Consider the following 24216-nt stretch of genomic DNA (forward strand, 5'->3'; position numbering starts at 1 on the left):
AACAGAAATTTTACTTTTCCCTAAGGACCTTGCTTCATGTCCTGCAACCCTCTAAAGTTAAAATTTTTTTCTCTGGTCTTGAGACCATATCATTCCTCACTGTTGCTGACACCTACAGGCCACCTGATGTACTGTTGATTCCTCCAACACCACTCCAACACCAGTCTTCTTGAGGATTTCAGTATGTTAGCTGATCCATCTGAGATGCTAGCTTCTCATTTAAAGATCCCTCTCCTGTAATGATCTTGAGCTCTATCATACCTCAGCCACTCAACTGACATGATTTACTCTAGATCCTATCATTTTCAGTATCTCTGGTTTTTCTGTGATCTGAATATTTGGCATCTATACCTCTATTATCACCTGATTCCCTTTAATACCCCCAAATTCAACAGTTCTTTGATCTCACCAGGACTTAATTCATCAGTTCCATCACTGTTTTCATTCCCGATGTCTTCTCCTTTGTTTACCCAGCTTAAATTCTGATCAGTCATTAAAATTAATGATTTGCATCTACTTGAAATTCTCTTATCTCTTTCTTACTTTTTTCTACACAGCACTAAAAATCCAACTCACACTACTCTGTGCTTGCATCTTTAGAGAAGCTGGAGGAAAATATAAGCACACTGATCAGTCTTACTTTAAATTCATAATTTCATCCTTAAGGTCCCTTAAGGGACCTGCTGTCTGGCAATCACAACATTACTAACTTCTGTAGAGGACTCTTTTATACTTAGTCATTTTCTTTCAAAACTCCTAACAACCACTCCCCAGTCTTTGCTGTCATTGATGATCTTGCTTTCTGTTTCAATGGGAAAATTGAAGCAATGCTTGTTACTTTTCTTATTCTCACTCTTTGACTTCTAAACAAAACCTCTCCTTGATTATAGCTAATAGGCACATTTAGGAGGAAAAGTAAGTCCCAAATACTAATAAGAAGCTTATGAGCAAAATGATTAGACTTCATAAGAAAGAAATATCCTAGTTCTATGCTATCTTTTCCTCATGAAGCAAGGCTTTTTCATTTTCTCTGGTCCCATTATTGCTGCTTTCCCTTCTGGAACTACAATTTATAAAACTCTGTTTTTCTCTCCCAAAAGTTATAACAGTTAAAATATCTCCTTGGATCTGTTTTAGAACTAAAATATCTTCAGAGAGAAAGAAAGGAAACAAACTTTTTGAAGCAAGTATGAAAAGGTGCTTCTGGTGCTACATGTAAATGTCACTTCATGTAAATGATCCTGATCCTGGTTTCTTAGTGCTGAGGCTCATAATAGCACTTTTATTTTACATTGGAAGAGGCCAGAGAGTCTGGCCAGAGAGTCAGCCATCATATTCTTAAAGTTTAGTATTATGTTTGCAAAACTCTTCCTTTGGCTTTATTTCCAATCTCAGAGTTGATTGCTCTCAATAACTCTGCAGTAAGACAGTGAAATATTTCTGGAAAAACTGGGTGGGTTTAAAGCCTGTTGTAAAATTTTGAAAGGGAAAAAATTTTGGTATTGGATTACTTATATAATAATTAAAATTTTCAAATCCATAAATATTTATTATATTATTCTAATGCCTCATTTACCTAGCATCAAGAAATAATGAGTAGTTGCTGATAAATAAATAAGAGTGGAATTTACCTTTACCAAGTACTGAAACTTTAAAACAAAACAAAAAACTCCTTTTGGCAGGGGCGCCTGGGTGGCTCAGTGGGTTAAGGCCTCTGCCTTCGGCTCAGGTCATGATCTCAGAGTCCTGGGATTGAGCCCCACGCTGGGCTCTCTGCTCAGCAGGGAGTCTTTCTTCCTCTCTCTGCCTGCCTCTCTGCCTACTTGTGGTATCTGTCTGTCAAATAAAAAAATAAAATCTTAAAAAAAAGAAAACCCAAACTCCTTTTGGCAGAAATTTTCTAAAATATATATTTTCTTGTTATTTAAAAATTTTCTGGTTGTCTTAGGATTATCATTACATACATTAGTTATTGTACCATGCTGAAAAATATAGTAGCACCTCAACAAAATCTTGAAGAGTACAAAGCTCTGGGTTTTTACTAAATGTCTGTAGATTACTGTCCTTTTCAAGTTCTTATATTTTTTTAATGTAATTTTGTCTCAATTCCTTTGCTGATAAGCTGTCATCTTTTGGTACTGTATGCCAACCTCTTGCATTTATTATTTTCTAATTATGTTTTATATCTACTGTAATATAAGAAATTAATTAAGCTAAAAATCACTTACATGGAATTTTAGAAATGTAAAAGGGTAATTAGCACTTACCTAATAAGCTTCTTAGCTTTTTGGACTATAGACATATTTGAGGGTGTGATAAAGAGCTATGGATTATTTTCTATACCTAGAACACGTGTATACATAACTTTGCATATTGTTTCAGGAGTTTTATAGTTCTCCTCAGTTTCACTCATGGACATCAGATTAAAAACCTCTTGAACAAATCCACATTTGTCTAAGTTGCATTTACAAAAGAAATGTTCCTGCTTGCAAACTCAATTTACAAAATATTCAAGACATAAAGAACAACAGCAAAAAAATGTTGATTCAAAGAGTGTCAGTTCTGCCCACCATTGAGGCTGACATTAGCACTTGTTTACTTAGTGAATATCACTTTGGAATTACCAACAAATGGGCTCAAAACTTTCTCTCACTATGTTGATTTGTCAATAGGTAGAAGATCTTCCATGTTGAAATAAGCTCAGGATTGACTGGAAGTTAGTAAACCTGATTCTCTCACTGTTAATAATTATTTGTCTTTTCCCAGACAACTCACTGACCTTCCAGTTTCCTCATCTCTAAAGCAAGAAAGTTGCACTAGTTGGGGAACCCCAGTAGTCCCTTGTAAAGCTAAAAAGGATAACATAAATAATAAAGGTCTGAATAAAAATAACTCACTTGATTCTCCTATGAGTAGTATGGTCATTATGGTGAATATTTTGATTGGTTGGCTTCCTTTTCTGTGTTGCAGATAACAGAAATTCCAGATGAATGTGACACCTATCTATGTATGGATACATACATACTCAGTATACAAAGCTTTTCACAAGCTAACTGTAGTTAGATTGAAAAGAAGCTAGCCTTGCTAAATATTACCAGGTAGTACAGTCATATTTAGTGGTACATAATTGATGCACAATTACAATCTTTTAGTTGGAGCATTTTTAATAATATGACTTAAGGATGACCCAGATTCTGACTAGATGTTTTGCTGATATTTGCTCTTAAATAACTTACAGATTTTGTTTAGTCAGAGAAAATCAGTTGGCTTTTAGGTTTCCGAATTATCCTACTTGTTTTATTTTTTGCTTTTAACCAGGCAAGTAAAACTTGAGATGGATCAGTATAAAGAAGAACTCTCTAAAATGGAAAAAGAAATAATGTACCTAAAACGAGATGGAGAAAATAAAGCAATGCATCTCTCTCAGTTAGATATGATCTTAGAACAGACAAAGACCGAACTAGATAAGAAGACAAATTCTGGTAAGCAACAGGTTAGCTGAGCTTAGCTGCCTGTATATTTATATTTGAAAAGTGGAATAATGTGAGCATTTGTGTTAGTAGGGCTAGAAGGGACAATGAGTGGTCAGTATTTTGCCTCTTGTTGATGAATAAAATTGGATATTCTTAGTTATAATTTTTAAAGATTTTATTTATTTATTTGACACACACAGAGAGAGAAATCACAAGTAGGCACAGAGGCAGGCAGAGAGAGAGGGGGAAGCAAGCTCTCAGCTGAGCAAAGAACCCGATGCGGGACTCGATCCCAGGACCCTGAGATCATGACCTGAGCCGAAGGCAAAGGCTTAACCCACTGAGCCACCCAGGCGCCCTCTTAATTATAATTTTTTACAAATTTTTAATAAAAATGGTTTTTGTATAATTCTAAAATTATTGTTTCCTTTTAACAGTGAAGGAATTAGAAAAATTACAGCATAACACTGAAACTGAACTAGCAGAAGCTTTGCAGAAACGGGAAGCATTAGAGTCTGAACTCCAAAATGCTCATGGAGAATTAAAAAGTACTTTAAGACAACTTCAGGAATTGAAAGATGTACTACAGAAGGCTCAATTATCTTTAGAGGAAAAATATACTACTATAAAGGATCTTACAGCTGAACTTAGGTATGTTAAACAGTAAGAAATGATACCACATTTATAGGTATTTCACTTTATTACTCTGACTCTTTGGGTCATACAGTAAAGTTTGCTGTTTAATTCTAGATGTCTAAATTTCTCAGTTGCGTTTGGCTCACTGTTATTCATCCCAGGCAGCCTGTCCCATGCTCCTTCTAAATAATTCAGCCTTTCCTCATGACTAATATTTCCATCCTTGGTCTTTGGACCATTTTATTTTGACCCTCCCCTATACTATATCTTCAACAAAAAGGCCAAGAGAAAAGGGAAGAGTATAAAATGAGGCCAGAGAAACACGCAGGAACCCTGTCATGTAGGGCTTTGTATTTCCTGATAAGGAGCTTGGATTTTTTTTTTTTAAGATTTTATTTATTTATTTGACAGAGAGAGATCACAAGTAGGCAGAGAGGCAGGCAGGGGGGCGGGGGAGAAGCAGGCTCCCTGCTGAGCAGAGAGCCCAATACAGGGCTTGATCCCAGGATCCTGAGATCATGAGATCATGACCTGAGCCAAAGGCAGAGGCTTAACCCACTGAGCCACCCAGGCACCCTGAAGCTTGGATTTTTTGTTGATACTTAAAACTTAGTAAATTTTTCCTACTTTTTGACTTTGCTGTAATTGTCTTTTTGACCTGAAATAATGATTGAATGGCTGACCTCTTGCCTTTCATATTACCTCTAAGGGCCCTTTTCCAACCACCTACTCGCAAGTAGCCACCCATGCATTATCTCATCACTTTAAGACAACTTCAGGAATTGAGAGATGTACTAACATATTTAATGCTCTAACATAGCACTTTATGTTTTACCTTTTGTTTATTATTTATAATCTCTCTCCTCTACTGGACCTATTAGTATGTATTCTCCAAATGATGAAGAACATCTATCTTATTGTGAGCCTAAATCAAGAGTTAGTCACTGAACTGTGTGAGCCACGCAGGCAACCCTAACTGTTGAGACTTTTAATAGAACAGTAAACAGTTCATTAAAGAAGTTCACAATCTGCTTTTTCAAATCAGATATTTTTCAAATATTGTTTATATTTAAGTCTGGAAAACCATATGAAGATTTTCAAGATGAACATTTTTAGCTTTTGTCGTATTGGAACATAGAGCTCCAAATTAAAATTCTTTGATTGCACTCTCTGATCTAAGTGGTAGTAGTCTTAAAGTTGTGTCAGTATTAAGCATTTTTTTTTTGATTTTTTAATTTTTTATTTTTTATAAACATATATTTTTATCCCCAGGCATTTTTATAATATAAAATAATACATAAGTTAAAGTTTTAGGAGAGATAGTTTATAAAAAATGTTAGACTTCAATACTTAGCTATATATGTAAGGCATCATTTGAGTAAAATTCCCATGAGAAACACAGTGGTTATTTACGGAGCTGTGGATATCGAAGATATCAATCATGAGATAAATGACTCATTCAACTGTAATAAACTTACAGCTGTCATACAGAAACACTTTCAAATGCTCTCCTGATCTGTAAATGAAAAAATATGGACATATTTTTAAAATTCTTACACTGATTCAGTTTTTTTTTTTAACTTTGTTTTTTGATTGGGTTATGTTAGTCACCATACAGTAGTACATCATTAGTTTTTGATGTAGTATTCCATGATTGATTGTTTGCATGTAATACCCAGTGCTCCCTGCAATCCATGTCCTTCTTAATACTCATCACTGGGCTCACCCTCCCAGGACCCCCTCCCTTCTAAAACCCTCAGTTTGTTCCCAGAGCCCACAGTTCATCTCCCACTCCAATTTCTCCCCCTTCATTTTTCCCTTCCTTCTCCTAATGTCTTCCATGCTATTCCTTATGTTCCACAAATAAGTGAAACAATATGATAATTGACTTTCTCTGATTCCATTTTCTATCTTAGGAGTACTTTAACATTTAGTTTAAATTGTCTACAGTAATAGTGTTTGAGTTAACTTTTACCTTTTGAGAATACTCTATTAAAGTAACTTGATACCAGTCATTTTCTTCATACAGTATTTCTTTAATTTGAGCCCTTTCAATCAGAAATAATTGCATATATCTTAATCACTTTTAACTTACAGGAATTTAACCCAATTGACTTAATTTTTTAAAACTATAATATTCCTACTATTTGCTTTGACCTTTTTCCTTTGATAAATTGCAGAGAATGCAAGATGGAGAATGAAGATAAAAAGCAAGAACTCCTTGAAATGGATCAGGCACTTAAGGAGAGAAATTGGGAACTAAAGCAAAGAGCAGCTCAAGTTGGTTTTCTTAATTAAATTTAATGAAATTTTCTGTTACAGTACAATCACACAGGGTTTCAGAGGTCACCCCTTTTTGGTAAAATGGACCTTTTTAAAATATATATGTTTGTGCACATTTATATTTTAAAAGTTAGTAGTATGTCATCTTTCTTCATCTTGCTATTTTTATAGCAAGTTTATTTTTGAGATTGAAGGTTAGCTTAGTATCTGAATCTTTTGATCTCTTACATTATTGCATATTATAAGACAACGGAATTAAAGGAGTTGTAACTCCTTTAATATTGTGTTTGTTGGAGGAGCAAAACTATTCAAAAGACATCTTTTTTAAAGACTTTATTTCTTAGACCAGTTTTAGGTTCACAGTGAAAGTGAGTAGAAGGTACAGAGATTTCCCAAATACACCTTGCTATCATAAATGCACAGCCTTCCCTATTATCAACATTCCCCACCCAAGTGGTACATTTGATAATAGTTGATGAACCTACATGTTATAATCATCCAGAATCCATAGTTTACATTATAATACACTCTTGTTGTGTACATTCTCTGGGTTTGGACAAATGTTTAATCACCCGTATCCATCATTATGATATATTACCCAGGGTATTTTCACTGCCGTAAAAATTTTCTGTGCGCCACATAGCATCCTTCTTTCTCTTCCCCCAGCCCTAGCAACCACTGATCTTTTTATTGTCTCCATCATTTTCTCTTTTCCAGAATGTCATATAGTTGAAATCATATAGTACATAGTCTTTTCATATTGGCTTCTTTCACTTAGTAATACTCATTTAAGTTTTCTCCACATCTTTTCATTGCTTCATAGCTCATTTCTTTTAGCACTGAATAATATTCCATTGTCTCAGTGTACTATGGTTTACTTAACCATTCACCTACTGAAGGGCATCTTGGTTGCTTCCAGGTTTTGACAATTAAATGAATAAAGCTGCTATAAACATCCGTGTGCAGGTTTTTATGTGGATATAATTTTTTAAAATTTAATTTAATTTTTTTCAGTGTTCCAAAATTCACTGTTTATGCACCACACCCAGTGCTCCATGCAATATGTGCCCTCCATAATACCCACGACCAGTCTCACCCAACCTCCCATCCCCCTCCCCTCCCAAACCCTCAGTTTGTTTCTCAGTGTCCACAGTCTCCCATGGTTTGTCTCCCCCTCTGATTTCCCCCATCTCCCCATGTCCTCCATGTTATTCCTTATGCTCCACAAATAAGCGAAACCATGTAACTGACTCTCTCTGCTTGACTTATTTCACTCAGCATAATCTCTTCCATTCCCATCCATGTTGATACAAAAGTTGGGTATTCATCCTTTCTGATTCCATTGTGTATATAGACCATATCTTCTTTATCCATTCATCTGTTGAAGGGCATCTTGGTTCTTTCCAAAGTTTGGCAACTGTGGCCATTGTTGCTATGAACATTGAGGTAAAAATGGCCATTCTTTTCACTACATCTGTATCTTTGGGATTTTAAGATTTTATTTATTTTACAGAGAGAGATCACAAGTAGGCAGAGAGGCTAGCAGAGAGAGAGAGAGAGAAAGGAGGAAGTAGGCTCCCTGCCCAGCAGAGAGCCCGACGCAGGACTCGATCCCAGGACCCTGAGATCATGACCTGAGCTGACGGCAGAGGCTTAACCCATGGAGCCACCCAGGCAGTCCCTCTATTTTCAATTTCTTAAGGAATCTCCACACTGGTTTCCAAAGTGGCTGCACCAACTTGCATTCCCACCAACAGTGGAAGAGAGTTCCCCTTTCTCCACATCCTCTCCAACACATGTTGTTTACTGTCTTGTTAATTTTGATCATTCTAACTGGTGTAAGGTGGTATCTAAATGTGGTTTTCAACTTCTCTTGGTAATTATCAAGGGGCATGATTACTGGATCATATGGTAAGAGTATGTTTAATTTTGTAAGACTTTCCAAACTGTGTTCCCAAGTGGCTTGTACCAATTTGCAATGAATGTGAATGCCCGCTGCTCCACATCTTGGCATTTGCTGTTGTCAATGTTTTGGATTTTGGCCATTCTAATTAGTGTGTAGTGGTATCTCCTGGTTAATTTGAACTTCTCAGATGACATATGGGATAGAGGATATTTTCTGGTGCTTATTTTCTATCTGCACATCTTTTTTGGTGAGGTGTCTGTTATAGTCTTTGGCTCATTTTTTAATTGAGTAATTTGCTTTTTTATTGTTGACTTTTAAGAGTTCTTTGTATATTTTGGATACAAGTCCTTTTTCAGGTGTGTCTTTTACATATATTTTCTTCTAGTTTGTGGCTTTTATTCACAATCTTTTGACATTGACTTTCACGGAAGTTTTTCATTTTAATGATGTCCAGCTTATTGTTTATTTCATGAATTATGCCTTTGGCTTTGTAACTAAAAAGTCACCCAGGGTCATCCAAAGTTTATGTTATCTTCTACAACTTTTATAGTTTTGCAAATTATATCAAGGTCTGTGATTCATTTTGAGTTTTGTGAAGGGTGTGGTGTATATTAGTTTTTTTTGCATATTGTTGTCCACTTATTCCAGCATCATTTGTTGAAAAGACTATCTTTTCTGCATTGTATTGCCTTTCTCCTTTGTCAAAGGTTAATTGACATATTTAGTTTCTGGATTCTCTTCTGTACAATTATCTATTCATCTCTGTTTTTGCCAGTACCGTGGTCTGTTTACTGTAGCTCTTTTGTGTCTTTAAGTCAGGTAATGTCACTCTTCCAACTTGGCTCCTCTTTAGTATCATGTTAGCTAAGAATATCCAGTGTTTTGCCTCTCCATATAGGCTTTAGAATCAGTTTGTCAATATCCACAAATTAACTTCCTGGAATTCTGATTGAATTGCCTTGAATATATAGACTTAGTTGCAACTAACTAACTGACATCTTGAATCTTGACAATATTGAGTCTTCCTATCCATGAGCATGGACTATCTCTCTATTTAATTCTTTGATTTCTTTCACTGGAGTTTTGTAGTTTCTCTTTATAGATCTTGTATATATTTAGCTAGGTTTATACCTAAGTATCTGTTTTGGGGGGTGCTAATGTAAATCATATTGTGTTTTTAATTTCAAATTCCTCTTACTTATTGCTAGTATATAGGAAGGTGACTAAATTTTGTGTACTTCTTGTATCCTGCAGTTATTGGTTCTAGGAATTATTATGTCAAATCTTTTGGATTTTTCATCTAGATGATTATGTTTTCTATAAACAAATATAGTTCTGTATTCCTTCCTAAGATATGTATCTTTTATTTCTTTTTCTTGTCTTACTGCTTTAGTGAGGACTGCTAGAACAGTTTTGAAAAGCAGCAGTAAGAAAGAGAGTATCCTTGCCTTGTATCTGATCATAGTGGGAACGTTTTTAGTTTCTCACCATTAAGTATGATACTAACTGTTGTTTTTCTATAGATATTCTTTATTAAGTTGAGCAAGTTCCCCCATTCCTTGTTTACTGAGAGTTTTTTTTTTATCGAGAATGTGTGTTGAAATGTCTGTCTGGTTTTGGTAATTAGGTTAGTACTGGCTTCATAGAGTGAGTTAGAAAGTATTTCCTCTGCTTCTGTCTTCGGAATTGGATTGCAAGAATTGGTATAATTTCTTTCTTAGATGTTTGGTAGAATTTACCAGAGAGCCCATCTGGACCTGCTGCTTTCTCTTTGGGAAAGTATTACTAATTCCTTTAATAGATATGAGCTTATTCAGATTGTCTTTTCCTGTGTGAGTTTTGTAAGATTCTGTCTTGTAAGTAATTGGTCTGTTTCATCAGTTTTATTAAATTTGTGGTCAGAGAATTATTACAGTATTTCTGATTATCCTTTTAGCATCTTTGAGAGTTATAGTAATGTCTTCTCTTTCATTTCTGGTATTAGTAATTTGTGTCCTCTCTCTTTTTTCTTAGTCTGGCTTAGAGGCATACTGATTTTATTGATCTTTTCAAGAATCAGCTTTTGATTTTGTTGGTTTTCTCTGTTGATTTTCCAATTTTAATTTTACTGATTTCTGCTTTAACTTTTATCATTTCTTTTCTTTTGCTTACTTTGGATTTAATTTCTTCTTCTTTCTCTAGTTTACCAAAGTGGAAGCTTAAGTGATTGATTTCAGATCTTTCTTCTTTTCTAATATTTGCATTCAGTGCTATACATTTTCCTCCAAACACTGCTTTTGCTGCATTCCACAATTTTATTATATTGCATTGTGTTTAGCAGCTTTTATTTAGCATGAAATGAAGTCTAAATCATTTATTTGATATTTATGAATATAGTTGCATCTTTTCTTCAAGTTTCTATAATATATATGAGGCTTAAGATGCAGTATCAATAAGCAATGAATATTTTTTCTCATTTTGTAAAATAATCTGAGATGAGTTTATGTTTCAGTTATACCTACTGTAAACAATTTTAAAACACACTCCAAGAACACAATTTTTAACATTAGAATTAAGTTGAGTAATAGTTTGATGTTACTTTGGTATTTAGGTTACACATTTGGATATGACTATTCGTGAACACAGGGGAGAAATGGAACAGAAAATAATTAAATTAGAAGGTACTCTGCAGAAATCAGAATTGGAACTTAAAGAATGCAACAAACAGGTAAATTATTTAAAATTACATGCTTTATATTGTTTTTAAAAATAACTCCTTTACTGTAAGCGTCTATTTATTATTAACATAATATGGCTTTTTTATAGAACACATATAACAAAAATACTACATAATTTTAACCACCTTGTATATGTTACTTTAAATTCACTTTTCTCCTCTTAATTTTTCCCCAGTTTTATTGAAATATAAATGACAGAAATTGCATATATTTGAGGTATACAACATGTTTTGATATACACTGTGAAATAATTAACACAATCAAGCTAAAAAACATAGCCATCACCTCAGTTATTTTAATTATTTATTTTTGTTGAGAATGCTTAAGGTCTATTCTCTCAGCAGATTTCAAGTATACAACATAGTATTACAATTATAACCATACACTGTACATTAGATTTTCAGAATTTACTCATCCTATACAACAAAAACCTTATATGTTTTGACCAACATTTCTTCGTTTTCCTCACTCCCTACCCCCTGATGATTACCCTTTTAATGTTACTTTGAATGTAGTTTTTCTTGTCTCAGTGTGTCCACATGTTTATCATCATGTGTGCATGTTTGAATATGTATAAAACATCTCTGGAAGGATTTGTAAGTCTCTTAACTGTGGTTGCCGCTAAGGAAGGAACACAGTGGGAAAGAGGACTTTGTTTTCACTAACTATATTTTTCACCTCTTGCACATATTACCTGTAAAACTACTTGTGAGGTCATGTAACATCTGTTGTTTTAATGTACTCTAATTATCCTTAAACAAATGTGGTTGAGACTTGATTTCTTATAGTGTATTTTAGGTATATAGATAAGCATCTTATTAAGCATAAGAATTCTGATGTTAATGTCTACGTTATGGTGGTCTTAAGAAAAATACATTTTTATATTTTGCTGTTGTATATAAATGTGTTTAAAGTTTGACTTATTTGGATTGCAGTTATGATTAAAGAACTGTTTTTCCTTAGGTACATTAATATTGCTCTGTTTAAAATTCAGATAGAAAGTTTGAATGAAAAATTGCAAAATTCCAAAGAACAGCTTCGAGAAAAAGAGTTTATAACACTACAAAATGAACAGGAGATAAGTCAACTGAAAAAAGAAAATGAACGAACACAACAAAAGATGAAAGAAATGGAAAGTGTAAGCAAATTATTTTCTAAGGAACAGATTAATATTATCTGAAAAGTAGCATAAATCTTTGTTTTAAACTAGTCTTAAAATACGGAAACTGTGCCCTAATATTTTGAGGCTAATTATTTGTGTCAGATAATTATTGGGTTTTTTTGACCTTTCTAAATATTTTACTCTGATATTCGAATTATAGAGAAGGGCATCAACTTATCTTTATACTGCCTACAGGCATTGGCATGGTATCTGTCACATAGTAAACCCACAATATGTGCTTACTTGGTCAACAAATATTTATTAAGAGCCTGCAATGAAACAGAGCTGGAGATACAGATATTAATAACATATATATTTGTCTTGAGGAACTCCCTCCAGAGAATGAATGAACTTGGATATTGAAACCAAGTATGTTGAGTTAGTTGCCAGATAAAATTTGATGTCCTTGTATTATCAGTTTACATGTGTGTTGACTGGTGAACCCATTCTACCCACTTGCCTTTTTAAAAAGTGAATTTGCTTCTGAGAGCTCTCATATATGTAACTTTTTTTGTTTTTAAATACTATACTCAACTTTAAAACTTCACATATAGCTCTTTATAATCAACTTTAAAAACTTCACATATAGCTCTTTATTGTCTGTCTGCTTCAGTAGGATATACTATCCATAAAGGTAGCCACTTTGTCTCCTTTGTTCACTCTTAAGTCCTCAGTACCTAAAACAGCACATATCACATGGTAAGCATGAATAAATCATTGAATTTATACATAAATTAAGCAAAGCCTTTGAGAGCAAGTTTGGGCCCCAGGGAAAAGAAAATCATTATTGGTCCAGTCATTTCATGTTCCCTAACAAAGGTTAACTAAAAATATTTACATGAGATTTACACTGATATGTAATACACTTGGACCCAAGGTCTCCATTCCAGACGTCAGGGTCCTAATGATTTATATTCATTTCTTTCCTTCTTATCAGCCCTAAAGTCAATTACCTACATTCTAATCTCCCTCACCAACTAATTTAGAACTAACTTACTTTTCACTGATATTTTTCTCTCTAAGGAAACAATACTTTACTAGGGATTTAACTGAGTAGTAATGCAGAAATGTTTCAGAAGGAGTAGCAGTCCCAGTGGCAAATTTTACTTTTACAGAAAATAAGGTCATGACCTTAACCCAAACATGTGGATTAATGGTGGCTTTTGGTTATCCATGCCAGTGTATTCTCCATCTGTGAAATGGATAATCAGGTATTAGCTTCTTTTGTCTCTTTATATTATTATATATTCTGCCATGTTATAGTCATAATGATGAAGGATTATACAGCTTGCATATTAGTCATGCAAAATACAATTAGTCCCAGATTGATTACGGTACATTTTCTTATCATTTAAAAAGAAAAAAACATTGGCCACTCACAGACCTGTACCCCTGGGGTTAATAATACATTTTATGTTAATAAAAAATTAAAAATTAAAAAAAAATTGTGAGTATCAGTTTCACAGTGGGTGATGTTGTATGTTAAATTTTTTTTTTAAAGGTTTTATTTATTTGACAGAAAGACAGATAGTGACAGAGATAGTGAGAGAGAGCACAAGCAGGGAGGAGAGGGAGAAGCAGGTTCCCACTGGGAGCCCGATAAAGGGCTCAACCCAGGACTGTGACCTGAGCCACCCAGGCGCCTCTTGTGTGTTAAAGTTTATAGAGATTGAGTTGGGTTGGGGGAAATCACTTATTAAAAGAAAAATCAAAATAAGAAATAGGTTAATCTATATAACTTCATTTTGAAACCTACAAATATCTTGCATTTTTCAGGTTATGAAAGAACAGGAACAGTACATTGCAACTCAGTATAAGGAGGCCATAGATATGGAGCAAGAATTGAGGCTAACTCGGGAGCAGATGCAGAACTCCCATGCAGAATTGTTGGAGGCTCGTCGTCAACAAGTCCAAGCACAGAGAGAGGTAGAAAGGCTCTCAAGTGAACTGGAGGAAATAAAGCAACTCTCTAAAGAAAAAGTAATCCCTATTTTAAATAATTTTACCTTACTAAAAATCTTTTTAAAATTTTAGCATTTATTTTTTTAGATTATAGATTATATTAACTTCAGTACACTGAATGTACTTCATGCTACTGAATTTTACACTTAGAACTGGTTAAAGTGGTAAATTTTATGTTATGTATATTTTGCTAAAGTTTTAAGAAGAGAAGTGTTATATTTAGTGTAGCCTAGTAATATAAATAAGAAAACCTTTGGAATTGAGTTTTGGCCAAACTCATTAGTTTTCAATTAATTGAGTTACAGAGTACTTTTGGATTTTCAAGTGAGTTAAGCTATCATTTGGAAGAAAAAAACAAAGCTAATCTTTCTTGAGTAAAATGTTTACATTTGTAGCTACTAAGTTTATAACTGTTATGAAACCTGTAGTCCAGAACCCTTACTGAGAGAAAGTACTTTTAATAACAAGAACAATAATATAAATTGTATTTCCCCAGGATTTGGTAGAAGGTTAACAACTTTGCTTAAAAATACTAGATTGATATGCTTGGGTTAATTACTTAGACTTCTAGAAAAATGTATTTATTGGTGTTTCAGAAAAGTGCCTGTGAATCCTCTGCTTTTTTATTATGGTTACTAATACAGTATAGGAATTGCATTAAAGTATCTTTACATTTAATTTTGGTAAATTTAGTGCTTTTATTCACATACCTGGTTGGTTAGACTAATAAAGAATATATAAGGGGTCATGCCTGGGTGGCTCAATTGGTTAAGTGTCTGCCCTGGGCTCAGGTTGTGATCCCAGGCTCTTGGGATGGGGTCTTGGGATGGAGTCCTGTGTTGGGCTCCCTGCTTAATGGGGAGTCATCTTCTCTCTCTGCCTCTGCCCCTCCACCAACTCATGCTTGTGCATTCTCTCTAATAAATATTTTTTTCTAATAAATTTTTTTAAAAAGAATATATAAGGAATTTTTATTAGAATATGTTGGGCATTTGCAAGTCTCCTAGGAAAAGCTCCTAGGAAGCTGTCTATTTTTATCTCATCTCTATCCTTATCAGTAGTATCTAAGTATAATATAATTGACTCTTTATCATAGAAAACAAAGTGAGGATTGCTGAAGGGGGTAGAGGTGAGGGGATGGGGTAACTGGGTGATAGACATTAAGGAAGGTATATGATGTAATGAGCGCTGGATATTATATAAGACTGATGAATCACTGACCTCTACCTCTGAAACCAGTAATACATTATATGTCAATTCATTGAACTTAAATTAAAAATGGGCGGGGGGTAGCCTGGGTGGCTCAGTGGGTTAAAGCCTCTGCTTTCGACTCAGGTCATGATCCCAGGGTCCTGGGATCGAGCCCCACATTGGGCTCTCTGCTCAGCAGGGAGCCTGCTTCCCCCTCTCTCTCTCTGCCTGCCTCTCTGCCTACTTGTGATCTCTCTCTCTCTCTCTGTCAAATAAATAAATAAATAAATAAATCTTAAAAAAAAATGGGGGGGAGTAACTTTTTTTATTTTCTAAGTTTCATTTAAATTCAAGCTAGTTTCAGATGTAGAATTTAGTGATTCAGCACTTACAACACCCAGTGCTCATCACAAGTGCCCTCCTTAATCCCCACCACCTATTTACCCCATCCTTCCATCTTTCCATCTACCCCTTTTCTGGAAACCATAGTGGTCTATAGTTAAGCTTATGTTTCTTGGGTTTCCTCTCTTTCCGTGCAACCCAGGTTTGTTTATTTTGTTTCTTAAATTACACATAAGTGAAGTCATATGGTATTTGTCTTTCTCTTACTTATTTCACTTAGCATAATTCTCTCTAGCTCTGTCCACATCATTGCAAATGGCAAGATTTGATTCTTTTTATGACTGCATAATACTCCATTATATCTATATACTGCATCTTTATCCATTATCAGTTGATGGACATTTGGGCTCTTTCCATAATTTGACTATTACAGATAATACTGATATAAACATCAGGGTGCATGTATCCCTTTGAATTAGTATTTTTGTATCCTTTGGGTAAATATCAAGTAGTGCATTGCTGGATCCTCAGGTCGTTCTATTTTTACCTTTTTGAGGAACCTCCACACCGTTTTCCAGAGTGGCTGCACCAGTTTGCATTCCCACCAACAGTGTAAGAGGATTCCCCTTTCTCTGCCTCCTCACCGACACCTTTCTCTGGATCCTTGTTTCTTGTGTTATTTTTGGTCATTTTGAGGTAGTATCTCATTGTAGTTTTTTTTTTTTTTTTTTTTTAAAGATTTTTTATTTATTTATTTGACAGATCACAAGTAGGCAGAGAGGCAGGCAGAGAGAGAGGAGGAAGCAGGCTCCCTGCTGAGCAGAGAGCCCGATGTGGGGCTCGATCCCAGGACCCTGAGATCATGACCTGAGCCGAAGGCAGAGGCTTTAACCCACTGAGCCACCCAGGTGCCCCTCTCATTGTAGTTTTGATTTGTTAAAATGATAATTTAATATAAAATATTTCAGCTCAAAACTCTAAATATGTATTCATGTGTAAATCTTTTAATTTTGGACCCAATCTTGTTTTTATGTGTGTGTGTGTGTGTGTGGGTAGGGTCTTTGATTAGAATTCCACCTAATCTTTTTGCATTAACCATACTCCTAGTCCCTCATCTATTGCAATTCTGGTTTCTTTAAAGTAGAGTAAAAATTAAAAGACATTTTTAAATCAGAGTATAACATCTATTTTCCATGGGGTTTCCCACAATATTTTACAACTATTTTGATTGCTTCTAATTGAGTAAAAAATGTTTGACTCATTCAGTAAGCTGTCTCAAGGCACATAACTAATTTTTAATATAAAAACTTTTTGCCGGGTGCCTGGGTGGCTCAGTGGGTTAAGCCGCTGCCTTCGGCTCAGGTCATGATCTCAGGGTCCTGGGATTGAGTCCTGTGTTGGGCTCTCTGCTCAGCGGGGAGCCTGCTTCCCAGCCTCTCTCTTTGCCTGCCTCTCTGCCTACTTGTGATCTCTCTCTGTCAAATAAGTAAATAAAATCTTTAAAAACAAACAAACAAAAAAAACCTTTCTTTTTGCATGTATATTTCCTCAATGTTCATATATAATGTATATTAGAATTGCATAATTATAATAGCAAGCACAACTAGCATAAATAGGTTTGGATAAACAAAACTGACTCTTTCTTTTTAAAGATTTTATTTATATATTTGAGAGAGAGAGAGCACGCGCGAGCTCATACACACTCATTAGTTGGGGGGAAGGGCACAGTGGGAAGCAGACTCCCTGCTGAGTGGGAAGCCTGGCCATGCAGAGCTCAATCCCAGGACCCTGGGATCACAGCCTGAGCCAAAGGCAGATGCTTAACTGATTGAGCCACGTAGGCACCCCACAACTGACTCTTGTTAAGCAAACAGTGCATTTGGTGAATAAAATGCATAGGCAAACCTTACAGTAGACTTATCTACTGAAGTTCAACATACTGTGGTTATTTGTTTTACAGAATGCATCAGTTAGTGAACTATTACATTGTGATAAACAATATACTACTACATTTGTAGTCTCTTAAATGTCTAGATTTTAAGGTATACCATTTAATAAACTAATTTTGTATATGAGCACTTATATAGTATTATAAAAGATTAAAATACTTCCATAAATCCACATGATTGGTTTAGCTATAATAATCAAATAAACAAACTTTCCTTAATGTGTCATTTTTAAGGAAGCTCATGGACACCATTTAGCTGAAGAATTGGGGGCTTCTCAAGTACGTGAAGCTCATTTAGAAGCAAGAATGCAAGCAGAAATCAAGAAATTGTCAGCAGAAGTAGAATCTCTCAAAGAAGCTTATCATCTGGAGGTAAAGAAAAATGTTAATTTGTTCCATAACTCCCTGCTACAGAAGTGGATTGAACTATCTAAATGAAACTATAAGTCTAGCTTCTAAATGTTCATTATAGAATAACTCATTATGGTCTTCATTTCTGGTAGCTAAATATAATTCCACTTCATATCCAGTGAGTTCATGCACTGTGGGGTTAAGAGCTTAAAGTCTTGAGGTAGGTAGTCTAGTTCCAAATCTCAGCTTATCACCTGGCACTTATGTGACCTCGAGCAATTAACATCTCTGTCTAAAATGGGCAGAATAATCATATGTACCTCATAGAACTGGATTAAATGAATTAAATAGATTCAGTGAATATAGTTAAAGATCTTAGGCCAGAGCCTGGCTTATCATCATCATCATCATCAGTTATAAATAGCACTTGCCAAAACTAACTGGAGATATTTAGTAAACAACATAAGTAGTTTCATGTGCTATGAATGTACAATGCTTTGCAATTTCCGACATTTGTTCTGATAGTAAGTTAGAGAGGCAAAATTAGAACCTGATACTTTTTATCTACCTAGTATGTCCTGAGCCTTTATAGAAATGAAGTGTTATCAATTAGAATAGCACTTCTTGTCTTTTTAAAAACTATATCTAACAATATCTAAAATGTATGTATTAGAACCAAATAAATTACTTAGAGTTCTAATAAAGCATTTTTCTATATGAAAAGGATTACAACCACATTCAGAACTACTCCTTTCAGAGGAGTTTGGAACTATCATATTTGTGAGAGATTGGTAAGGCTTGTAGTCACTGGTCACTATGTCTTGCTTAAATGTGTTTAGATTCAGATCTCCTTGAAAACATTGTGTCTGCCAAACAAAACATATTTGCAAACTGAATCCAGTTAATAGGCTAAGAGATTTCAGTCCTTGGTCTTTAAAGACAAATGGAATGCTGTTGGATTCAACATAATTATTTAATAAGTAAATATTAGCTACTCAACCAAGTGACCATCAGTAATAACTAGTCCAGCTAGAGTGTTTACCAGCAAGTATTCTTTGCATTTTTATTATGTAATCTTTACTTTACTTTGATTTCTTATCATTCAATTTTTTACTTTAAGTTTTTTAAGCCCTCTGAAAGTATTTATAAGCAGGTAGTACATAAAATGAATTGTGAAAATAGGTTTTAATGTTGCTGTTTAATATTTGATACTGTTTTATATGTATAATATAAAAATTTGTAATATGTTTTTATCCTCTTTGGTACTTGACAAAGATTTATTTTTAAAGCATGTATGTTGTTTGAATATAAAAATGAAGGAATAAATCATTAAAGGGGGTGGGAGGTTGGGGTACCAGGTGGTGGGTATTATAGAGAGCACAGATTGCATGGAGCACTGGGTGTGGTGAAAAAATAATGAATACTGTTTTTCTGAAAATAAATAAATTGAAAAAAAAGTAACAAAGTTAGTAAAAAGGATTAATAATTTTTAATAGCATTTTAAAAATTATAGGTTTCAGACTTGTCAGAAAAGTCAATAATAATTGCAAAAGTCCTAATATTTTTTTCAAAGATTTTATTTATTTATTTTTATGAGAGAAAGAGAGTGAGCACAAGCACAGGGAGTGGCAGGCAGAGGGAGAGGGAGAAGCAGACTCCCTGCTGAGCAAGGAACCTGATGCAGGACTTAATCCCAGGACCCTAGGATCATGACCTGAGCTGAAGGCAGAAGCCAAACCCATTGAGCCACCCAGATGCCCCCTGATATTTTTGATAAGAAATAGATTTTTTTTTAAGTTTTTATTATGGAAAATTTTGAAAGAATGGTATAAATCCTCCTATATTTATTATTCAACTTTAATAATTGCCAACCTATTGGCCAATGTGATTTCATTTATAAGTATGCTGACAATTTCTTTTTAAAAGGGAATACTTTGGGGCGCCTGGGTGGCTCAGTTGGTTAAGTGGCTGCCTTCGGCTCAGGTCATGATCCCAGGGTCCTGGGATCAAGTCCCACATTGGGCTCCCTGCTCACTGGAAGGCCTACTTCTCCCTCTTCTTCTCCCTCTGCCTCCTACTCTGCCTACTTGTATTCTCTCTGTCAAATAAATAAATAAAATCTTAAAAAAAGGGGGGCAGAATACTTTTGAGAATGAAAAATGATGCTGTTCTTAACTACACCAGGATGCCAGGCATAAAACCTGGTGAGTCTCGAGCAAACTGGGAAGTATGATCACCACATCTCACTCACTTCCCTTCCCCCACATATCTATTTCTATTTGAAGCAAATCTCAGACATCATTATTTCATCAGTAAACATTTCGGTAACTCTAAAAGATAAGTGATATTTTAAAAACAACCACAATACTATCATCACGCCTAAAAATTGAAAATAACTTGTGAATATTATCAAATACCCATCATTTGTTCACATTTTCCCAATTGTCACAAAAATGTCTGTATAGGTAAAGTGGTTCGAATCAGAAACAAAAACAGCCCATTGTATGTGCCTAACTGTTCTTAGGTAAATTTAAGACCATAGGTTTCTTCTTCCTCTTTTTTCCTCTAATTGGTTATTTGTTGAGAAATCAGATGTTTGTACCTATAATCAGAATTTACTTTAGTACAAATGGAAGTGAAAAGTATTAGAATATTTTCGAAACCAACTCCCTCCTATATTTTTTCCTTTTCTTTTCAATTTTGGGGCTGTGTAGATGATGTCACATCAAGAGAACCATGCGAAGTGGAAGATTTCTGCTGACTCTCAAAAGACTTCTGTTCAGCAACTAAATGAACAGTTAGAGAAGGCAAAACTGGAATTAGAAGAAGCACAGGACACTGTAAGCAATTTGCATCAACAAGTCCAAGATAGGAATGAAGTAATTGAAGCTACAAATGAAGCATTACTTATTAAAGTAAGTAAACATATAGAAGTACATAAAATATAAGTACATTTATGACTTGTTTTCCCTGTCCTTAGTTTATAAAGGAAAATATGATCAAATGTTGACCAGTTTGAATAAAAAGCATTTTATTTAGAAGATATTGGGTATGGGAATTATGAGTATGATGTATATCATATTACCCCAGGAGAAATAATTTTTAAGTTCAAACATAAAAAGTTTTAGATATATTTTTTTGGTAAGAAAATTTTTCTGCTTTCTTAGCAAATTCAGTTATATAATACCTATATTACCAACTGTCGTCACCATGTTATACATTAGATCCTCAGACCTTACTCATCTTTTAGTTAAAATGTTATACTGTTTCACTAACCTCTATTTCCACCACTGCCTAGCAATCCCTTTTCTATCTGCTGTTTCATTATTATGTTATGTCACCATATAGTATGTCATTAGTTTTTGATGTAGTGTTCAATGATTCATTGTTGTTGTTTTTTTAAAAGATATTTATTTATTTATTTATTTATTTGACACAGAAATCTCAAGTAGGCAGAAAAGCAGGCAGAGAGAGAGGAGGAAACAGGCTCCCTGCTGAGCAGAGAGCCCGATGCGGGGCTCAATCCCAGGACCCTGGGATTGAGCCCGATGTGGGGCTCAATCCCAGGACCCTGGGATGGTGACCTAAGCCAAAGGCAGAGGCTTTAACCCACCGAGCCATCCAGGTGCCCCTATGATTCATTGTTTACATATAACATCCAGTGCTCCGTGTAATATGTGCCCTGTTTAATACCCATCACCATCATCATCTGCTGTTTCTGAGTTTGATTCTCTCTCTCTTTTTTTTTTTTTTAGACTCCACATACAAGTGATACCATGAACTGTTTTTCTGTTTTATTTAATTTAGCATAATGTCCTCAAGGTCCATCCATGTTGTCGCAAATAAGGTGTCCTTTCTCATGGCTGAATAATAGTCTACTGTGTGTATCTACATACCACATCTTTATCCATTCATCTGTTGATGAACACTGTGATTGTTTGCTTAACTTGGCTGTGATGCTGCCATGAATGAACTTAGAAATACATGTCTCTCTGATATCCTGTATTAATTCCTTTTGTGTATATACCCAAAACTGGTATTGTAGCATCATATGGTAGTTCTAATTTTAATTTTATCCAGAACCTTCATACTGTTTTTCACAGTGGCTGTCCCAATTTACGTTCCCACCAACAGTGCACAAAGGTTCCCTTGTCTCCACACCCACACCAACACTGTTATCTCTGGGTTTTTGGTGGTTGTTGGGTTTGTTTTTTTTTTTTTTAATACTAGCCATTCTCACAGGTATGAGATAGTATCTCTTTATGGTTCTGATTTGCATTTCCCTGATGATGAGTGATGTTGAGCACCTTTTCATGTACCTGTTGCCTGTCTATATGTCTTCTTCAGAAAAATACCTGTTCAGTTCCTCTGCCAACTTTTAATTGTATTTGGGTTTTGAGTTGTATGAATTCTTAATATATTTCAGATATTCACCCTTTATCAGATATATGATTTTCAGATATTTTCTCCCTGTATGTAGGTTGCCTTTTCATTTTTATAGTTTACACTACATTGCAGAGCTTTTTAGTTGAATATAGTCCCATTTATTTATATCTGCTTTCATTGCCCTTGTTTTTGTGTCAGATCCAAAAAATTATTGCCAAACTTAATATCAAGTAGCTTAATCCATACTTTTTCTTCTAGGAAATTTATGGTTTCTTTTAAGTGTTTCATCCATTTGGAGTTGATATTTGTGTATGGTGTAAGATGGTAATGAAGTTTTTTCTTTTTTCATCTGACTGTGCAGTTTTCCCAGCACAACTTGTAGGGAAACTATACTTTTCTCATTGTGTATTCTTGGCTCCTTTGTCATAAGTTAATTTGCTGTATATGCATGGGCTTATTCCTGGACTCTCTGTTCTGTTCCATTGATCCATGTATCCATTTCTATACCATTACCATACTTTTTTATTACTATATAGCTTTGTAATATAGATTGAAATGAAGAAGTGTGATGCCTCCAGCTTTCTTCTTTTTTCTTAAGATTACTTTAGATATTTGGGTCTTTTCTGGTTCCATAAAGATTTTAGGATTGTTCTGTTTCTTTGAAAAATGCCACTGGAATTTGGATGGGGATTGAACTGAATCTGTGAATTGCTTTGGATAATACAGTGATTTTGTATCTTACAACTTTACTGAATTCATTTATTGTAACAATTTTTTGATGGATTTTTTAGTGTTTTCTATATCTAATATCATGTTATCTGCAAATACAGCTGCTTTCCAATTTGGATACTTATTTCTTCTATCTTTCCTTTTTTTCTTCCTCCCCACTTCCTTCCTTCCTTTTTTTCTGGAGGGAGAAAAAAGGGAGTGGGAAGGGCAGAAGGAAGGGGAGAGAGGGAATCCTAAGCAGGCTTCAGGCCCAGCACAGAGCCTCACACAGAGCTCTGTCTCACAACCCTGAGGTCATAACCTAAGCTGAAATCAAGAGTCAGATGCTTAACCCACTGAGCAACCCAGGCACCCCTTTTATTTCTTTTTCTTGACTAATGGCTCTGGGTAGAACTTCCAGTACTATGTTGAATAAAAGTGGCAAGAGTGTTCCTGGTCTTACAGAATGTTGAATTTTTTCAAATGTTTTTTCTGCATTTGTTGAGATGATCATAAAATTTTATCCTTTATTTTGTTAATGTGGTGTATCATGCTGATTTTTTTTGCAGATGGTAAACCTAATCATCCTTATACATCTATGGAATTAATCCAACTTGATCATTATGTATTATCCTTATAATATATTATTGAATTCAGCTTTTCTTCAATTTTGTTGAGGAATTTTGCATCTATTTTCATCAAGGATACTGGCCTCTACTTTGCTTGGGGCTTCCCTGTCTAGTTAGGTATCTGGGTGTCTGGGTGACTGGCTCCTAAAATGAGTTTGGAAGGGTTTCCTTCTCTTCTGTTTTTTTTTTTTTTTTTTTGAAAAGCTTGAGAAGGGCTGGTATTAATTCTTCCTTAAAGTTTGGTAGAATTCGTAATGAAGTCATCTGGTCCTGGACTTTTGTTTCTTTGGAAGTTTTTGATTACTGATCTAATTTCCTTACTATCAATTGGTTTGTTCAGATATTCTATTTTTTCATGATTGTCTTGGTAGATTTTGTGTTTCTAGGAATTTATCTGTTTCTTCTAGATTGTCCAGCTTGTTGGCATATAAGTCTTCATATCAATCTGAAATGATTCTTTGTATTTCTTTGGTAGCAGTTGAAATGTCTTCTCCTTCATTTCTGATTTTATTTATTTGGGCC

The 24216-nt window shown here is 34.7% G+C and overlaps 1 protein-coding gene across 12 annotated transcripts in view; it reads left to right on the forward strand.

The window, feature by feature from the left end:
- CCDC18 (coiled-coil domain containing 18) overlaps positions 1-24216 on the forward strand; it is a 109340-nt gene that overhangs the window by 61440 nt on the left and 23684 nt on the right. For 10 of the 12 annotated variants that reach the window (XM_059375419.1, XM_059375420.1, XM_059375414.1 and 7 more), the window contains 8 exons: positions 3319-3482; positions 3911-4124; positions 6290-6389; positions 10889-11005; positions 12010-12153; positions 13954-14157; positions 17855-17992; positions 20686-20886. In XM_059375419.1, the coding sequence (XP_059231402.1) occupies positions 3319-3482; positions 3911-4124; positions 6290-6389; positions 10889-11005; positions 12010-12153; positions 13954-14157; positions 17855-17992; positions 20686-20886 (1282 nt within the window). Of the gene's footprint in view, positions 1-3318; positions 3483-3910; positions 4125-6289; positions 6390-10888; positions 11006-12009; positions 12154-13292; positions 13381-13953; positions 14158-17854; positions 17993-20685; positions 20887-24216 lie in introns of those variants that run through there. The other 2 variants (XM_059375418.1, XM_059375421.1) reach the window with 2 other exon arrangements.

The sequence above is a fragment of the Mustela nigripes genome, chromosome 14, assembly GCF_022355385.1.
Source record: "Mustela nigripes isolate SB6536 chromosome 14, MUSNIG.SB6536, whole genome shotgun sequence".
Lineage (NCBI taxonomy): Eukaryota > Metazoa > Chordata > Mammalia > Carnivora > Mustelidae > Mustela > Mustela nigripes.